The sequence below is a fragment of the Panicum virgatum genome, chromosome 7K (assembly GCF_016808335.1).
Source record: "Panicum virgatum strain AP13 chromosome 7K, P.virgatum_v5, whole genome shotgun sequence".
Lineage (NCBI taxonomy): Eukaryota > Viridiplantae > Streptophyta > Magnoliopsida > Poales > Poaceae > Panicum > Panicum virgatum.
In genome coordinates, this window is record NC_053142.1 from 47,917,323 (window position 1) to 47,936,882 (window position 19,560).

The 19,560-nt window shown below is 49.5% G+C and overlaps 2 protein-coding genes and 1 long non-coding RNA gene across 13 annotated transcripts; all 3 read left to right on the forward strand.

Moving 5' to 3' along the window:
- Positions 1-805: 805 nt before the first annotated feature.
- LOC120643125 lies at positions 806-3,606 on the forward strand. Its single transcript, XR_005662857.1, has 2 exons — positions 806-1,177; positions 3,340-3,606. It is a non-coding gene; the product is annotated as an uncharacterized LOC120643125 (long non-coding RNA).
- A 6,232-nt stretch (positions 3,607-9,838) lies between these two features.
- Positions 9,839-15,544, forward strand: LOC120641832 (peroxisomal (S)-2-hydroxy-acid oxidase GLO2-like). Of its 3 annotated transcripts, none has more exons than XM_039918095.1 (12): positions 9,839-10,160; positions 10,819-10,965; positions 12,226-12,350; positions 12,539-12,585; positions 12,675-12,752; positions 14,005-14,129; positions 14,288-14,354; positions 14,446-14,511; positions 14,624-14,693; positions 14,785-14,885; positions 14,974-15,078; positions 15,192-15,544. In XM_039918095.1, exons 1-12 carry the CDS (start codon positions 10,087-10,089, stop codon positions 15,372-15,374), a joined length of 1,188 nt encoding a protein of 395 aa, XP_039774029.1. In that variant the 5' UTR covers positions 9,839-10,086; the 3' UTR covers positions 15,375-15,544. The 3 variants fall into 3 exon arrangements, with proteins under 3 accessions (XP_039774029.1, XP_039774030.1, XP_039774032.1); XM_039918096.1 differs by lacking the exon at positions 9,839-10,160 and adding an exon at positions 10,314-10,445; XM_039918098.1 differs by lacking the exon at positions 9,839-10,160 and adding an exon at positions 10,393-10,532.
- Positions 15,545-15,933: 389 nt separating this feature from the next.
- On the forward strand, positions 15,934-19,429 carry LOC120641833 (peroxisomal (S)-2-hydroxy-acid oxidase GLO2-like). Of its 9 annotated transcripts, XM_039918105.1 has the most exons (13): positions 16,155-16,362; positions 16,554-16,596; positions 16,686-16,829; positions 17,402-17,526; positions 17,611-17,657; positions 17,732-17,809; positions 17,905-18,029; positions 18,167-18,233; positions 18,336-18,395; positions 18,500-18,569; positions 18,652-18,752; positions 18,841-18,945; positions 19,018-19,429. In XM_039918105.1, the coding sequence occupies exons 3-13, from the start codon at positions 16,690-16,692 to the stop codon at positions 19,198-19,200; spliced, it is 1,101 nt and encodes a 366-aa protein (XP_039774039.1). In that variant the 5' UTR covers positions 16,155-16,362; positions 16,554-16,596; positions 16,686-16,689; the 3' UTR covers positions 19,201-19,429. The 9 variants fall into 9 exon arrangements, with proteins under 9 accessions (XP_039774035.1, XP_039774041.1, XP_039774039.1 ...); XM_039918101.1 differs by lacking the exons at positions 16,155-16,362; positions 16,554-16,596 and adding an exon at positions 15,934-16,077 and having other exon boundaries at positions 16,597-16,829; XM_039918107.1 differs by lacking the exons at positions 16,155-16,362; positions 16,554-16,596 and adding an exon at positions 15,943-16,077.
- The last annotated feature ends 131 nt before the right edge of the window (positions 19,430-19,560 follow it).

A 19,560-nucleotide genomic window follows, 5' to 3' on the forward strand; every position in this document is an offset into this window, starting at 1 on the left:
GTTGGTGAATGCAGGAACAGAACGTTGTTGGCATGTAAGCTAAGGCATCATGCTTGTCCTCTGTCTGATTGGAAGGACCGTGCTGTTCGCCCTCGCCGTGGCCGGCGGCGAGGCCGACCGTGAGGAAGGTGCTGCAGATGTTGAGGGACGAGCTTGAGACAATGAGACCGCCATGGCGCTGAGCGGCTGCACGTCGCTGAAGGAGATCACGCACGCCCACGTCAGCACCGAAGGTGACAGGATCATCTTTCGCTCTCGGCTGTAGTCTCGCTCTTGTGCTGGTTCGTGTTTGTGATACTGAAACTCCCAACCTGAACGTGAACGGCCTAGCATAAAATGGGTTCGGACTTTGGAGATTCTGTAGCGTCAGACACCGGCCCCGACGGAAAAAAGAAAAATGGGGTGGACACGGGTCCATCGCAGCTCGCATGCGCCCCCGCGTCCGATGGCCACCACGTACCCCTGAGCGAAATCCGACGGCAAATCCTCCCTACGGTGCAGCGGGTCCATTTTCAGCTCCTTCGGCTCGGCTCGCCTCTTTTTCATCCTTTCAAGAGTGGCTCAGGCCTCCCAAAGAATTTTTTTTCTATAGTGTCTGTCACATTGAATATTCGGACATATACATAAAGTATTAAATATTATTAAAAAAATAATTAATTATATAATTTAATTGATTAGTACGAGATGAATATTTTAAGTCTAATTAGTTCATAATTAAATATTATTTATCAAATAATAACGAAACATGTTAGGGTAGGGAAAAAAACAACCACTTTTCACCGACTGTTACTGTTAGGGCCTCAGCTTCCCCGTCCGCCTGCCGCCGCCTCCCCGCGAGGCTGCGCCGCGGATCCCGTCGTGGAGCCGCCGCGGATCCCCATCGCCGTAGCCGCCGCGTCCCCTTCTCCCGGCGGTGCCCCCACCCCTGCGCGCCCGAGTCGTCCTCCCCGTCGCCGGAGCATCCGCGGATCCCCATCGCCGGACTGGGCCTCCTCGCAGTACTCCGAGAGGTCCGCGATCCTGCTGCGAAGCAAGCTGGCGCACCACACTCTGCAGTTCTGCTGCGTCACGCTGTTCATCCGCGCCGGCCGTCGTGAGCATCTGATCCCTCTCGTGAAGGAGCTGCCGCGCAGCAGGGAGCGCCTTGACATTGTGGTCATCAGGGCGGACTCCACAGGTCAGTGCATGTTAATTGAACGGGAAAATTAGGTGGAGGACACCCCTCAAACGTGCCTTTGGCCACCGGCCACTGAAAAAGATCGGCTTTGCTAGAGGACATTGAAATTCCGTGGTTATTTGCCACAGCACACTAAGAGCGTCTTTTTGCCTCCGTCAGCTACAGTAATAAAGGGCCCACCTGTCATCCACTCCCTCCCCATCCTTGTCTCGCGCCCGAGCCAACGGGCGAGCGCACCGCGGGCCTCCACGCCAGAGCCGCTGTCGCCAAGCCTCCGCCGCCGGGCTCCGCCCCTGAGCCCCTGTCGCGGGCCTCCGCCGCCCGAGCTTGCCGAGCTGCTGCCGCCGGGCCTCCGCCGCCCACATGTCGCCGAGCCGCTGCCGCCGGGACTCCGCCTCCCAGCTCCGCGCCACGCCGCCGCTGGGTACGGGCACCACCGCCGCCGTGTCGTGCGGGCGCTGGGAGCAGGTCCAGTCCAAGCGTGCACACCATATGAGTTCGAGACTAGTCGGAGCGGAGCCGGGCACGCCCGAGCACGAGCAGGCAAGCGAGATCTTTCCCAATCTCCCTCTCGATTCGTGACGAGAACACCCCGCCCCGCCCCACACCCTCCGCCGCGCTGCTGGGCCTCCACGCCCAGCTCTGCGAGCTACTGCGGAAGGACGCCGGCGTCGAGGTCCCCGACGCGTTCCGCCCGGACCACTGGGTCCCGCGGTGCGCCGTCGCCGTCGACGTGCCCCGCGGCCGCATGGGGTCGATGCAAACGGAGCGGAGAACGGCGAGCAACGGTGATGTGTTGTGGCAAATGAACACAAAATTTGAGTGTGATGGAGCAAAGACCATTTTTTTTAGTGTCCATGGGCAAAAGTCACTTTTGAAGGGAAAATTAGGTGGAGGACACCCCTCAAACGTGGCTTTGGCCACCGGCCACTGAAAAAGATTGGCTTTGCTAGAGGACATTGAAATTCCGTGGTTATTTGCCACGGCACACTAAGAGCACGGTCTTTTTGCCTCCGTCAGCTACAGTAATAAAGGGCCCACCTGTCATCCACTCCCTCCCCATCCTTGTCTTCTTGCTCGAGCGGCAGCGGCGGCCAGTGCCGCACCTCGCCTCCTTCGCCCGGCTCCGCGCACGAGCTCGCCGAGCTGCTGCCGCCGGGCCTCCGCCGCCCAACTCCGCGCCCGAGCCAACGGGCGAGCGCACCGCGGGCCTCTGCGCCAGAGCCGCTGTCGCCAAGCCTCCGCCGCCGGGCTCCGCCCCTGAGCCCCTGTCGCGGGGCCTCCGCCGCCCGAGCTTGCCGAGCTGCTGCCGCCGGGCCTCCGCCGCCCACATGTCGCCGAGCCGCTGCCGCCGGGACTCCGCCTCCCAGCTCCGCGCCACGCCGCCGCTGGGTACGGGCACCACCGCCGCCGTGTCGTGCGGGCGCTGGGAGCAGGTCCAGTCCAAGCGTGCACACCATATGAGTTCGGGACTAGTCGGAGCGGAGCCGGGCACGCCCGAGCACGAGCAGGCAAGCGAGATCTCTCCCAATCTCCCTCTCGATTCGTGACGAGAACACCCCGCCCCGCCCCACACCCTCCGCCGCGCTGCTGGGCCTCCACGCCCAGCTCTGCGAGCTGCTACGGAAGGACGCCGGCGTTGAGGTCCCCGACGCGTTCCGCCCGGACCACTGGGTCCCGCGGTGCGCCGTCGCCGTCGACGTGCCCCGCGGCCGCATGGGATCGATGCAAACGGAGCGGAGAACGGCGAGCAACGGTGATGTGTTGTGGCAAATGAACACAAAATTTGAGTGTGATGGAGCAAAGACCATTTTTTTTAGTGTCTATGGGCAAAAGTCACTTTTGAACGGTGTCCTCCACCTAATTTTCCCTAATTGAACTTGTTCTCGGATTATTCTAGGTCTCTAGTTCTGAACCACGGAGGTTCCTAATGGTGTTGGTGCAGAGTTAATCGGTGCACTTGTTTTACCTTTTTCTGTAAACTTCTTGCTGCCTTTTTTTTTCTGAATTTCTGTAGTTCTGAATTTGCTCTGAATGGGATGCATGGCATAAAACAGAGTAAATTGTTGTCAATTAATGTATAGTTGTCAAATAGAGTAAACTTGAGTAGTATTTGATGAATTGGGAACCTGATCTTCGACTTTCTTTATGCAATTATGCAGGATATTATGTTAGCTAATGCTCGCTGGTGGCTGTGAGCTTGATATTATGTATTGACAGAGAATAAAGGGTAGGTTCCAAGAAAAAATGGATTCGATTCTATAAAAAGCTGGTTGATCTAATCAGCTGAACATGGCTTGCTCTGAACATGGCTTCTCAGATCATTACATTTACATAGGTTCCTGATTTTGCACTCCATCAAACTGTAACTTCCTAACAGCAGTTTGCTCTGTAGCATCTTGAGTAACTCCCAAAACGAGATTTGTGTATTTGTTGTTCCTCTTCTCCACGACCACCACCAACAACATCAATTTCTAGTGAACATGGATGCTCCATGGGAGCAGGAGATGGAACACCAGACGTGGAGGCTCCTGGTTCATCCATGGAAGCTGGTTGATCACCTGCATAGAGAATAAGCAATTAAAAATCATTCACACATTTGCCAAAGTAGAAAACGATGTCACATCCTGATACATAGCGAGGCAAAATCAAAGTAGCCTTACATACAACATGGCGGCATCCTTAATGCTAGCATGATCTGTTCAATTTGGCTTTGGCTTCCTAGTGCTAGCATTTATATATGAGATCGTTCTTGCAACCTGTATATCATTCTAGCATGCTCCTTGCCTCCTTGCACAGTTCACAACAACCAGCCGTTGAAGCAAAGATTGAGAAGACCCGGCCGGGAAGGTGATGACCAGTAAAAAGAACGATCGAGGAACGAGGCAAACACAAGAAGCTTCAAGAGGCGTGAAGCGAATCAGCATCGCACCTGACCGGGTAGGGCTTGGCCGCAGCGACGTGAACTACCACTTCATCGCCTCATACCTCCGACATCGCCGTCGTCGTTATCGCCGTCGCTGGGTAGGGCTTCGCCGTGCCGCCCTTAGCGATATGATCGGGGAGATCAGTCCACGGTTTTCGGATCGGGAGATGAGTCGACGCGGGAGAAACGCGGGCTAGGAAGCTGAGCCGAGAGTTCTGCAGGAGGCGAGCCGTCGAAGGGAGCCGAAGGGAATGCGCCGTAGCTGGAAACGGAGCCGCTGCGCCGTACGGAGGTTTCGCCATTGGATTTCGCTTGGGGGTCAACAGGCGCGGGACGAGGCTCCGCTGCAGTTGGCCGCCGTGCAGTTGAGTCACTGCGTGTGGGGCCTGCACGAGTGGGGTCCACGTGGCAGTGACCCAACTGCAGGGGAGGTAACTGCAGCGGATCCGGTTCCACAGGCGCGGGGGCGCACGCGAGCTGCGATGGACCCCGTGTCCACCCGTATTTTTTTGCTTTTTCGCCCTTCCTGCGAAAGAAATTCACAAATAGACCCCTGACGAAACCTTTTTTGGCAATGGACCCTAGGGTCGGCGCCATGGGCTGTGGCACCGAGCTCTAACGTCTCGGCGCCATGTCTTGTGGCGCCGAGCTATCTGCCAGCGTGTCATCAGGGTCGACGTGGCTTATGACGTGGACCTAGACCTCGGCGCCAAGATCCGTGGCGCCGAGCTCGGCGCCATAGATCTTGGCGCCGAGCGTATATTTATACACCCCTTTCTTCCCCATGGTTCCATCCATTCTTTCACCATCTTCTCGGTTAGTTTCTCAACTCCCACTCGTCAAACCATCTGAATCGAGAAATTGGGCCTTGAAAACTCCGATTGGAACCGCGTATTTGCAAGAGCAAGGTATCCTCTATCCCCTCCTATATTTTCACTCATCGATTTGGTATACGATAGGTGCATTATTGAAATCATTATTCGTCATTTGGCGCACCACACTATAGCGCCAATGTCTTCGTCAGGATCAACCTACATTCCGTGGAGCAAGTGTGAAGCCACCGTACCCGAAGGAATTGATGTGCCAATATGCTTCTGCGGTTCGTTATGCAAGTTCATTGCCGAATTCAAACAAAAGTAGATCATCAATAGCAGTACTATTTAAGATCCTAAATGCTATAGTCCCTGGACCCAACATCAAAGCAGAAACTAGCATCTAAACTAGCGAATTTACTCTACCAAATTTACTTTACTACCGAATTTACTCTATTTGAAGCTAATTAATTACTTGCGAATTTGTAACATCTAAACTAAACTAGCATATTCGCTAAATAATTACTTGTGAGTTTGTAACACCTGAACTAAAGATGCATATTTAAATTGCCGTTGCCATCTAACCTTGACGATCTGCGGATCGCGGGGCAGGGCAGTGGGGAGTAGGCCGGCGCCGTCACGGCCGGCCCCCAAGCCGGCGAGCAGGGCCGGGCCTCAGGCGCCCCGCTCGGGCCAGCCTTGGCCGCCGCGGCAGGCGCGCAGGGGGCGGACCCGGCCTCGCGGGCGGGGGCCACGCGCCCAGCCGCGCCAAGCCGGGCTGGCCGCTACGCCCACCGGCCGCGGGCGGGGGCGACGCGCCTGGGGCCTTGCGGATGGCTCCGCCGGCCGGGGACGGCGGCCGCAGACGAGGACGGCGGCCGCGGAAGGCGACGGCGAAGGAGGCTGCGGACGGCCGGCCCCCACGCCACCGAGCAGAGGCGGTCGTCCACCGCCCCGCGGATGGCCACCACACCGGCGAGCAGAGGCGGGCCTCCGCCGGGGCTAGCCCCCACGCGGCGGCGGGCGCGCAGAGGCGCGCAGGAGGGCGTCCCGCAGGCGGGGGGGGGGGGGGGGGGGGGGACGCCGCGCGCGAGCCTCGGCTGGGCGGGCGCGGTGGAGGCCGAGGGCGGGCGGCGGCTGAGGCGGCGCGGCAGGAGAGCGACGCGAGAGAGAGAAGAGAGATGGAGCGGCGCGGCTGAGGAAGGAACGGCGGCCCTAGTATAGCGGACCTCGGCGCCAAGATCTTTGGCGCCGAGGTCGGCCACGTCGGCTGCCAGCGCGGTGCTGGGGTGGATTTGGTGTGCTCAGCTCGGCGCCATGGGCCACGGAGCCGAGACATTAAATCTCAGCGCCGTGGGCTGTGGCGCCGACCTCTTGGGTCCAGAAACGGAAAATGTTTCCCCAAGGGTCTATTTGTGAAATTCTTTCGCGCGAAGGGCCAAAAAATAAAAAAGGCGGCTGTGTCCACCCCATTTTTTTTCCGCCTCGACCGGCTCCCGGGGATGGGCTCCGCCTCGTCCGACTCCCCGGCGGTATATCCTCTGTATGGGCCCACGTGTCAGTTTTTTTATTTTATTTTACCACCGACGCCTTCTCCCTCCCATTCATTTTCTCTTTCTCCCCCCACCCCTCACGAGTGCTCCTTGACTCCTCCGTCGCGCTCGGCAAAGGCCTCTCCGGCGGAGGGCGGGCGCGGCAGAGGGCACTCCGCCGGTGCGAGGCGAGGTGGAGGGCGCGCTGGGAGGACCCCCGCAGCCCAGACGCACGGTGGGGCGGAGCGGCAGTCAGTGGTGGATCCAAAGAGGGGGGCTGGGGGGTCTAGCCCCCCACCCCCAAGAGCAACTAATCACATTTAAAATACTATAGTAAAAATCTTAAATCGTCATTAAATCTTCATGCAAATTAACAACTCCATTAATTCACCCCCCACCTTGTCCCCCATCCTACCTCCGCCACTGGCGGCAGTGGAGCTGCAGCGTTTAGGGACGGGCGCGGGGAGGGCGAAGGGGCCCACACATGCCAGTTTAGTGCCTCGTCCGTATCGCACTGGATATCCAGTGCCGAACACGGTTTGGAATGATAACGTATGCATTTATAGTATCTGCTGCAGCAAAAATTTACTCTATATAGGTATTGGAGGTTTAGGTTGCGGATAGATTACAGTAGCCAGTACGAGCAGCCTAACGGCGATCTCCCACTGCCCACCACGCCAGGTCTTGGGCCGCACACCACGCCGGGGGCCAAGCCGTTCGACACGCCGGGGGCTCACGCCGCCTACCTCGTTGAGGCGCCCGTTGTCCGCCCCGTCGGGTCGGGAGGAGACGTCATCTAAAGGACCAGGGGGACCCACGCACGGAGGGAAAGGAGCGTGATCGTCCCAGAGGTTTTTTCCCTCTTCCTTCCTCTCCCTCATGTAAACTGCCCCTTCCCCTTGAGGGCTCGAGGCCTTGACGGATAGAAGGGAAAGGGAAAGAGGGACCCCGACCTTCGCCTGGCTTGACTCCAAGAGCTCTTTCACGGGAACTCCACTCAACACAAGCTAGAGATTTGGGACCCCTATCCCTCTCACGTCCATTTGTAATCTTTACTATAAACAAGTGCAAGTAACACGAACTGCTACCAACTAAATGGGATATTCCGCCCGAAACAGTAAAACCTTGTGTCCATTTTGCACACCATTCAAGCTAAACACGCAATTTCAAATTCATCGTTGGTGGTTCGATTAATTTGCATGCGGAGGGAGGGGGGTATTTTAGACCTTTCATACTAAATAATCCACTTAGAAACTTAAAATAGCTATATTATGAGACAAAATTTGAATGCTAGAAGTAGCTATATTTTGGGACAGAGCATATTTTATGGTCTATCTAAGTAATTAGTTTGATGTTGTATATATTAATTATTTTACTATAAATTTAATTAAGACTAAAAGTTTGATAGGAAGTTAAAATGACTTTATAGGTTCTGTCTGATAGAGCTCCACTTCATGAATTTCAGCTCTAACTTTCAAATTCTCGTGCCAAACACGTTCATCTCCACAAATCCCTACTCGGAAAAAACTTGGAGCTAGGGGCCAGCTCCATGAAATTTAGAGAGCTCCTCAATAGTGCTCCAAAATCTCTATGTTCATACCTCCTCATGGAGTTGTGGAGTAATTATTCACCAATACCACCCGTTATGCGAATAATGTTTGGCGAGAAAACGACCAACGCTGTGACGCTGTGGCATTGGACTGTCGATGGTGCAAAAATGTCTACAATTACCTAGACTAAAGTATCTAGTAGTACAAAAATGTGGAACCAAGTACAAAAAGTAGGGCCGAATACTAATTTAATTTAATTTTTAAAAATATCTTCCATTGATCAACAGTTAGAAAAAATTTCAAAAAAAAGTACCTGAAAGTTCCCATTGATACTTTACAATCATTATAACAAAGCTCTTAGGACTGGTACTAAATGGCCTCGGAGGACCATTTAATACTGGTTCTAAATTTTGACGCTCCCTAAAGCCATATAGTATCGATTCATATTTCCACCCGGTACTAAATGTCACCTTTTAGCACATGTTGGTCTTTTGGCCCGGTACTAAAATGGCGCGGTCATTTAGTACTGGCCAATGACACCGACCGGTACTAAAATATGACATTTAGTACCAGTCGGTGTCTTGTCCGGTACTAAATGGTACTCCACGGGTTATTAAAAAGAAAAGCATCCTCGCTCAACCATATGTGATGCCTAAGTGGGATGGTAAGAAATCTATGCATGAGGCTAGAGGTCCTTGTGAGATTTTTTAGATACATTGGTTATGCACATAGATATAATATATATTTAGATGCGTAGCAAATTATCGTGGGTTCGAGTCCTTGTGAAATTTTTTAGATACATTGGTTATGCATGTAGATATAATACATATTTAGATGTGTAGCAAAAATAAGCAAAAATAAAAAATTTAGAAAAGTTAAAACGATCAATAATTTGAAACTGAGGGAGAAGTGAAAAGTATGGGATAGGTGACACAAGATTAGCACAAAAATGACTGGGGAGCACAGTCACAAAAAAAAAGAATGACTGGTGAGCACCTGCGTGACGAGCACCTAATTTATAGTGCATCGCGATGGAAATGGTTAGTCAAACAATGACAGAGCACGTGACGCTTCCTGCTCCGCAGATCAAGCTCTAGATCTGACCGTGCTACACATGTCCACCACTTCCAAGATGTAATCAAATATAGTAGTCATCCATCTCTTTGGGTAAAATCAAATAGTAGTCATCCATCTCTTTGGGCAAAATCAAATAGTAGTCATCCATCTCTTTGGGTAAAAGCGAATTCCCAACTTATCTTAGAATTTGAGGAGCCAGATCTACGTTATCAGCCAAACAGGTACACAAGCTCCATCTTTTTCCTACACCCGGGATAGGTGACACAAGATTAGCACGAATGACTGGTGAGCACAGTCACAAAAAAAAATGACTGGTGAGCACCTGCGTGACGAGCACCTCATTTATAGGGCATCGCGATGAAAATGGTTATTCAAACGATGACAGATCGAGCACGTGACGCTTCCTGCTCCGCGGATCAAGCTCTAGATCTGACCGTGCTACACATGTCCACCACTTCCAAGATGCAATCAAATAGGCTCATAATGGAAGTTGATGGAGTGCAAGTCTCCCAAATAGGCTCATAATTTAAAACGGGGGTGAGTACAATATAAGGAAAGAAACAAGCAGGCGAGGTGAGTATATACAGTATAAAGAAGGAAACAAATCAGTGGCCTTGACTGAATGCCAGGCTTTTTTGGAGAAACAGACAGCAAAAGTTACTTCTCGGCGTTGTTCTGAACAGCCGCTAGTGAAAGCCAATCCCATCCCAGCAGCAGATGCTCTTGCATTATCAAAGCTATCATATCCCAGCAGCATGCTGCTCCGATCTGATCAGGCTTCCCACTTGGCCACTTCACCCTCCCCGTCCAGGTCCAGAGCTCGCCCCCTACTCCCCAGTCCCCACCCGGCTGCCGGCTCCCCAATCCCGCTGGCCTCTGCGCTCTCCAAGCCGCGCCCCCGCCGCCGGCCCGTCCCATTGCCAAGCCTGAACCGCCGGTGATCGGTCCTTTTCAAGCCAGGGCGCCTTGGGTTGGGCAACGTGTCAAGGTAGTGCCACTACAGTCTCCGGCTATGGCTGAGGGCTGCAGCCAGACCTTTGTTTCGGTCAGCACTGCACCACCTCTGGTGCCACGGCCAGCCGGCAGGTAAGGACACTCTCTGCACTGTTCTCGCCGGCAGCGCAAGGGCCCCGTTTTGTTCGGAGCCAATGAAGTTGCCCGTCACGTTAAGCAAGAATGTTGCATGGATGGTTACTTTATTATAATATATGTACTCCCAATCATATAGAGTCCTACTTCTATTTGTTTCTATACTTCTCCAACAATTAGGAGAGATCAGCATTACTATCTCCTTACTGTGTAACTAAAATAGAGTTCGCGTCATTGCATGGATAAGGTTCTTGTGGCTGATAGAGGGAGAGAGAAATCAAGGTTGCGTGTATAACATTGCGCATACACCGTGGAGCTGAAACTAAATACTCATTTGTCGCCCCCTTGATTGGCTGTCTACTCTATACCGTGGGATAGTCTGTCTTTCTTTATAATTTACCGCAAAGTTTCTTGTTTGATCTTCTTGCTTGCTCAGTTGAATTGCTTTCAATGAACTACTATCTTGCATTATCATGCATGTTATTTTTTGTTACTTGTCTTTCTTGGCTGATCTATATCAAACTATTAGGCAATCTTTAATTTAATTTCTTCTTTTATCCAATTTGTCCACAAGTATGACTTGCATGTGAAGTAATCTATTTTAATTTGCAACATTGATGATTCAACTGTGAGCTGACCAAGAGAATTTGGTCAGGGGAACGGTGCTGATCCCAACAAATGTCTGCGATTACAAGGAGCTCGCGAAACAGAAGTTACCAAGGATGGTTTATGATTACTATGCCTTGGGTGCAGAGGACCAACACACAGTTAGGGAGAACAAGGAAGCATTCTCCAGAATTCAGTAAGTTATATTCCAATTGATATGTTTTAGTTGCATCTGGTGAATCGGATATAATTATTAACACTGATAGTAACTTTTAAAAGTAAGGCTACGTGAACCAGAAGATTTTATGTACATTTGAAAATGGGCACGCATGCCAGATCATAAATTATTTGGAAACTTCTCTATCTTTTAACTTATCTTGCAAATAAGTTTTTTTTTCTGGAACATGCAGGAGTCAGGAGATCTGTGTAGTACCAGTGGTTGACTTAACGCTTATACAAGAAATTAAACAATGTGAATTTATTTCTCAATCTAGTAAAATGGTTCAATTGAATTAAGAAAGATTGAACTTAAGTTGGTTTGTACTTGGTATGACAAACACAAAGCACTGCTGGTGAAAATTCCACTGAAGAACAAGAACTGATATAAGCCGTGTGAAATGTGTTAAGACGTCCTAGACCACATGCATAGCATCATATAACATGCTTGTGCAATCCACTGTCATACATCGTAATTCTTGATTAAAGTCCTGAATTTTGATGATTTAAATTGGTGACATTTGAATATCATGTTTCCCATGACTTCAAAATTTGATTGCAAGATTTACGTTCTTTCAGTTTTTTTATATTAAATTGGAAAAGAGAAATATGTGCATTGTATAAGGCCACAAGCCCCAAAACAGATCCTAGCTAAACAAGAGAATTAGGAAAATTTACATAGCCACAGCCCAAGCTCCAGTTTTAAGGAAGGTTTAGCCTGTGAATAATTAGAGTAAACTCCTCCTTAAAAGGACTCCATCTTTTCAGTTTTATTAGGTTCTGCAGTTATAAGATTAATGGATACATACAGCTTTTTACCGTCAATCATTCTTGTTAAATTGTATCCAAACCTAGTTTGGAAAACAAAATAGTAAATATTAGGGGTATTTGTGTTCTTACCCATACTTTGAAGTGTAATTATGATTTTGCCCTCATTTTTTTAACTTTGTGATTTTGCCCTTTACTATTCAAATTTAGTGCGATTTTGCCCTTAGCCAACGATCAAAACAGGGGCAAATATGTAAAGATTAAGGGTAAAATTGCAATGACTTGTGAAAATAATAAAGGGCAAAATCACAAAGTTAGAAAAATAAGGGCAAAATCACAATTGCACTTCAAAGCAGGGGTAAAAATACAAAAAAAACTATATATTATACTCCAAATGTAAATAATATTGATCGTTCCTAATCTTCTCAAAAAAACCTCACTATGTTTTTTATTAATGAATGACATTAATTAGGTTTCGACCAAGGGTGCTGATTGATGTGTCTCACATTGACATGTCCACGAGTGTCTTAGGCCACAACATTTCCATGCCTATCATGGTTGCCCCTACGGCCTTGCACAAAATGGCCCACCCTGAAGGTATTAGCTTTCTTTCAATTCGTTTTGTTTTCCTTTAGACATATTTCATACCAATTTCCCTTTATGTATCTGGAACGCAGGAGAGCTTGCTTCTGCTAGGGCTTATTAGCTTTCTTTCAATTCATTTTGAATTCCTTTTGCCATATTTCATACCAATTTCCCTTTATGGACGTTCATCCGAAATGCAGGAGAGCTTGCTTCTGCTAGGGCTGCAGCTTCTGTAGGAACTATAATGGTTTGAAAGATCATATCAACTTTTTTTAATGTAATTGCTATCTAAACCCAACATGTTGGCTTATAAGTTATAACTGTTCATATTTCGAGACATTGTCTTCCTGGTCATCCTATAGTATTGAAGAGGTTAATTCGGCAGGACCTGGGACCCGTTTCTTCCAACTTTCAGTACTAAACCCATACTGTCGGTACCCTGCAACTGGGGTACCCACTCTTACTGTGCCAAGACTCGCGTAGTTATCCGTAACTACGCCCTAAGGAGCTGAGCAGCTGGACCCCTGGGGTCCGACTCCATCTCACCGGACCAACGGTCCCGGACCCGCTTCCCGCTCGGGGACGGGTCCGGTGTCACCACGTGTCCTAGAGGTGGAAATACTCAGTACCTGTGGCCGCGGACCCGGACCCCCGCAGGAGGGTCCGGGACCTCCACGTGCCATCCGGACCCCTGTAGGTGGGTCCGGGACCTCCACGTGCCATCCGGACTCCCGCAGATGGGTCCTGGACCTCCACGTGCCTATCCGGACCCCCGTGAGCTCTCGGCTCAGCTAGCTGCTCGGGAGGGGTCCGGAGTCGCCACGTGTCACGCGGGCGCGGGCGCAAGCCTTCTGCTGGAAGCTCCCTCACCCACCCGCATTAAGTGCGAGTGGTTGAGGTGGGCTCTGCTGCCTCTGGGGACGGGGCAGCTTTTGTCAGTCCACACTATGGATCGCCAATTACCGACGTGGCTCGTCATTTACCAAGGCAAGCATTAAAGACTCAGCGCCGCGAGCATGGACGACGAGTCATGATGACCAGCTACTGACTGGAGCAACAGTACACACTGCTACAGTGGACTGAGTCAGTAGTTCGGCGCTTCATCATGACCTCGACGCGCGGCTGCAGAGGCTAGACTCTACTCTGACAGGACAGCTCAAGACCATCCCTGGTCAGAAGCTACGCACGGAAGCCGACGACAAGATCTCCGGATCTGAGGCATTGAAGGCCAAAGTGTAGTTTATAATACATCGCCGGGTCCACATGTCGGGGCCCCGCTCAGTGTACGTGCTCCCCTTGGACATATAAAAGGGAGAGCACGCCCGCTAGAACAGACAATCTCGAGACAGATCCTCAGAATCTCCACATCAGACAGGCTGAAACTCTCGCACCTTCTCACTCTCGTGGAAAGGCAATACAACACACAGTGGACGTAGGGTATTACGCTCCGGCGGCCTGAACCACTCTAAATCTTGCTGTGTTCATCGAGTTCTTGAGGAAGATTGATCTAAGACTAGCTAACCCCCGAGTACACACCCTCTGGGCTAGGGCGGGTGCCTTCCGCCACCCGGCTGTGGTTTGCAGCACCACGACACATACCCTATACACTCTTAACTTCTCCTAGCACGGTATAGTGTCGCCTTACTGTTATGGTTCTTATCTTAAGGTATACAAGGACAAGAACTTAGTGCAACAGGTTATTGGAAGGGCTGAAAAGGCCAGCTACAAGGCAATTGTACTGACAGTTGATGCTCCATGGCTTGGCCGCAGAGAAGCTGATGTCAAGAACAGGTCCTGATCCATCAAATATGTGAAGTGTTTACACACAAATATATTCATTTCACCAGGATTTAGGCGTCATAATTGTACATGCTTTTCAGGGAAAAATAAATTCCATTTCATCAGAAGTTCAGTATCTAAATGATGCATTCTTCTATATGCTACATTAGGTTCGCCTTACCTCCAAATGTGGTATTGAAGAACTTTGAAGGGGTAGATTTTGGCAACATAGACAGGGTTGTCGAAAAAACTGAGCTGATCCGAATGTATGGAAAAATATTGAGATTTTTATTTTACTTTTCCCAATTCCATGTTCTCGTTGCTTCAGGTGAATGGTTCTGGCTTTGCTGCATACTATGATGCTTGCCAGGTTGACCCCTCTCTTTCTTGGAAGGTATGATTTGCTATGTGCTTTGTGAAAGAGTTCGACAGAACAGTGGTACATTCCATGAATTTTTCATTGAGTATAAAAGTATTGATGATCTTGACCGCATGGTGTAATACAGGATATCAAGTGGCTGCAGACAATTACATCGCTGCCAATCATAATGAAAGGAATCCTAACAGCAGAAGACAGTGAGTGCTTGCTTTCAGTGGCTTCTGTATCAGTATACACTTGATCTGAGCTGCACTCTCAGTCTCTCACGAAACATTTGCAAAACGGCAGCTCGACTCGCTATTGAATCTGGTGCTGCCGGTATCGTCGTATCCAACCATGGTGGCCGCCAGCTAGACCATGCCCCTGCAACCATCAGCTGCCTAGAAGAGGTATGCTGTGCTAACCGCCCACATGGACAAAAAATTTTGTCACTTTTTTTTTCCAGCTTAAAGACTCAAATTTGGAAGGAAAATTCAGGTTGTCAGAGAAGCAAAGGGCCGTGTTCCTGTATTCCTCGACGGCGGCATCCGCCGTGGCACTGACGTGTTCAAGGCCTTGGCACTAGGAGCCTCAGGAGTTTTTGTAAGTCCACTGCTCGTGCTCGCATCCGATCGATCGAATACTTACTGCATACATGTATATTCCTTGACCCACGAATGACAAAACGCGCCCTGCTTGTTGTCTGTCACTGTCAGATCGGCCGGCCGGTGCTGTTCGCCCTTGCGGTGGACGGCGAGGCCGGCGTGAGGAACGCGCTGCAGATGCTGAAGAACGAGCTCGAGGTCGCCATGGCGTTGAGCGGCTGCGCGTCGCTGAAGGAGATCACCCGGGGCCACGTCACCACCGAGGGCGACAGGATCCGTCGCTCTATGCTGTAGTCTGAAACTCCCTGAGCCGTTGAACGCCATGGTCAGCATGCGTGTGTTACTGCTGGAGACATCTGCTGTCCTTGTTGCAACTTGTGATGGTTCGCACATCTGCATTCTCTTCCATACTGTGTATTTCGTCAGAAAATAATGAAGTCGAGATCTGCATTCTCGTTGCAACTCGTGATGCTTTTCTCGCTGCCACGGGTACAATTAGGCTCAGGGCCCACTGGCAGCGCCTCACATACCCCTCATCGTCTTCCTCTAGCGGTCTAGCCGCGCCGCCTCTGCTACGACCGTCGGCCGCCACCTACCGGCCTCGGCGCGCGCCCAGCGAGCCGCATCCGCTCGGCCCGAGCCCGACCCCGATGGTTGCGCTTGAACCCGAGCCGCTCGGCCATGCTATGGCCCCCAACCCCCTCCGCCGGCCGCCGGCCGCCGCCTAGCAGCGCGCCTCCCCAAATTAACTGAAGCAACGGCGGCCTCGCATTTCCTTGCTACGGGGAAGCTAACCCACTGCCGGTTCCATGCTGAAGCATGGCATCTTGCTGAGCGGCAAGCTCTCAATCTATCACTATCACAGCTCCGTCATCCTATCTATAGTCTATTGGGGCGGAAAGGGATGATGAACTTGTGACTGGCAGACTGACAAGTGACAACTGCTGCCTTAGCGGTGGTCGTCCTATTGCTACAGGGGCTTCGACTTCTACCGAAGGTACGAACAGTTTCTCTACGAGTTTAATTCGAGCAGAAGTGTTCCGGTACTCGAATCGGAATGCATTATTGCAGAAATCGAGATATTTTAGAAGGCGTGCTGCTCTGTCACTGTCATCAGCGTTGAAAGTTGAGACCAATAGTTTCCAGTCCAGTGGTAGTAACAGACCATCACCAGCCACAGCAAATCCATTTCCACACACAGGCACAAACCTTGAGCCTGCACTCTACTGATTAGTCAGTCCTCTTGAGTCTTGTCGATCCATCCTTCTAGAGATGCTATATTGTTAGTGCCCTTCATAACCCCTTTTAGTTTGATGATGCGTTTGATTTTACTGGAACAATTCATGTGAGCTTCTCACATGTTTGATTTCCGTTTTACCCTGTTGAGCTTTTAGGCTGTTTCGATTTCGGTTTCCCTTACACTTGGTTGTTGTTATGAGCTTCTCACATCTAACATGTTTAATCTAATCACAGTGGATTAATCATGACTAATTGCCCTTATCCTTATTTTTAGCAGGCGTCGATTACCAATCCTCAATATATCTTATAATAACAGGAGAAAACATTGATGGATGAACTGTGAGCTAAGAGAAGAATTTTGAGCAGGGAGATGGCGCTGATCATGAATGTCTCTGACTATGAAGAGCTCGCAAAGCAGAAGCTGTCGAAGATGTTTTATGACTTCTATGCGTCAGGTGCAGAAGATCAGCGGACACTCAAGGAGAATAGGGAGGCATTCTCCAGAATTTTGTAAGTTATCTTACAGATTTGTAGGTTTTAGCTGTGTTTGTATGCAGTGATCAACTGGATCAGCTAAATAGCTAGATGTGATTATTTCTCATCCTTTATTTTAGGTTTTCCGAAAACCATGTATTACCAACTGCGTCTTTAAAAGTGAAGAAACTGGCAAATTTTGTGGTGTAAGATTGAAGAACGACAACCTAGCATGTTTGTCGCTAGGGAATAGAAGCATGTTATCTGGGAATTTCTTCAGTGTTAATTTCTTTAGCAGAAAATATAGGAGCAGTCATCCTTTCAGGATAAAGAATTGGAATGATGAACTGGCACTTATACTAGCTTACTTTATTATTACAGTCCAATAAAATTTTCCAAGGTATGTTCTTATGTGTTCTATCTAAATCTGGAAACAAGAAGAAAATGAAATACTAATGAATCTGATCATGTCCTTTGTAATTTATTATTATAGTCCAATAAAATTTTCCAAGGTGTGTTCTTATGTGTTCGATCTAAATCTGGAAACAAGAAGAAAATGAAATACTAATGAATCTGATCATGTCCTTTTTAATGAATGATGGTATTAGGTTTCGACCAAGGGTACTGATTGATGTGTCCTGTATCGACATGTCCCTGAGCGTTTTAGGCTACAACATTTCCATGCCCATTATGTTGGCTCCCACTGCTTTGCACAAACTGGCCCATCCAGAAGGTTCTATCTCGCTATACTATAGTTCAGTTAACTTGTCTTCTGGTGTAATTCAAGCTTATTTGTGGAGGTTCATCTGAAATGCAGGAGAGGTTGCTTCTGCCCGAGCTGCAGCTGCTGCAGGAACTATTATGGTTTGGAAGATTGCACCTTTGTATTGGTTAAATGATGACTCACATGTTAATTTCTTTACTGGTTACATTTTCAGACTTTGTCTTCATGGTCATCTTGTAGTATTGAAGAAGTTAGCTCGAGTGGACCAGGACTCCGTTTCTTTCAACTTTCAGTATGATCATCATACCTAATGTTACATACTTGCATTCTTACCTTATTTTCCCTTAGATTTGATCTTCCCCTGTTTACCGCCATTGCCATATTTAGGTATTCAAGGACAGGAACTTTGTGCAACAGCTTGTCAGAAGGGCTGAAAACGCTGGCTATAAGGCAATTGCAATCACTGTTGATGCCCCACGGCTTGGTCACAGGGAAGCTGATGTCAGGAACAGGTCTTCATCTTGGTACTGTATACAAAGTGATGTTTTATAGTTTCAGCAGGAGTTCTGTATCTGAACTATACATGGTTTACCAAAAATACCATCTGGAGTTCATTATATGAATTATTTATTCTTCTTTCTGTCACTAGATTCTCCTTGCCTGAAAATGTGGGATTGAAGTGCTTTGAAGGACTGGATCTCAGCAATATGGACAAGGTTTTCTGAAATCTGAGCTGCTCCAATTGTATAGGGTTGAAATTCAGATGAATACGTTTCGTTTCATTTTATTTTTACAGAAGTTGCTTTGTAACATTTCAGAATGTTTCTGGCCTTGCTGCATATGTCACTAGCCAGATTGACAGCTCTCTATCTTGGAAGGTAGGCTTTGCAACATTTTAATGACTACAATGAACCCTCAGAGATTAATGGCATATCTCATGCATAGCTCAGTGAAAATGACCTATCAATGACATGCACTGCAGGATATCAAGTGGCTACAGATGATTACCCGGTTGCCTATCTTAGTGAAAGGAGTCATAACAGCAGAAGATGGCAAGTATTTGGTTTCAGTTACTTCTTTAAATGTTATGTCAGTGATGCTGAGCTACCATCCCAAATATTTGCAAATGTGCAGCTCGAATTGCCATTGAATGTGGTGTTGCGGGTATTATCATGTCCAACCACGGGGGACGCCAGCTAGACTATCTTCCTTCAACCATCAGCTGCCTCGAAGAGGTATGCTAACCAATCACAGGCACGGTTGCACAGCTGCCTTGGATATTCTTTGGTTGATGCTAACTTACAGTGGCGATGAAAATTTCAGGTTGTCAGAGAAGCCAAAGGGCGTGTCCCTGTGTTCCTTGACGGTGGCATCCGCCGTGGCACTGACGTGTTCAAGGCCTTGGCATTGGGAGCCTCAGGAGTATTTGTAAGTCCTCTGCAGGATTACTCTGACTGTCTGAATGTTGAGATGTAACGCATCATGCTTGTCCTCTGTCAGATTGGAAGGCCCGTCCTGTTCGCCCTCGCCGTGGACGGCGAGCCCGGTGTGAGGAAGGCACTGCAGATGCTGAGGGACGAGCTCGAGATTGCCATGGCGCTGAGCGGCTGCACGTCGCTGAAGGAGATCACTCGCGGCCACGTCAGCACTGAGGATGACAGGATCGGTCGCTCTCGGCTGTAGCCTCGCTCTTGCTGTTGGTTTTGTCTCTGTGTTAATACTGAAACTCGCGGGGCTGCTGAACCTGAACGCCATGACATAAATGGATTCAGAGATTCAGTAGCGTCAGACACCAGCAGTTCTTGTGTTCCTGGTGACCTGGTAGATTCATGCGTACACGCGCAACCATGAAGGGGTGATTGCATTCTTGTTGTTAACTCGTGACTGGTGAATTGCAGATCCGTTTCCCGAATTTCCTTGCCGTCGAGCTTGTGTACGAGCATTCTGCAGCAGTCCGAAAGTTATCTGAAATTCTGAATCAGGAGTTCAGAAAAACTCAAAATTACACGCGTGCACGCCCATGTCAATGTGAACCACGGCCTT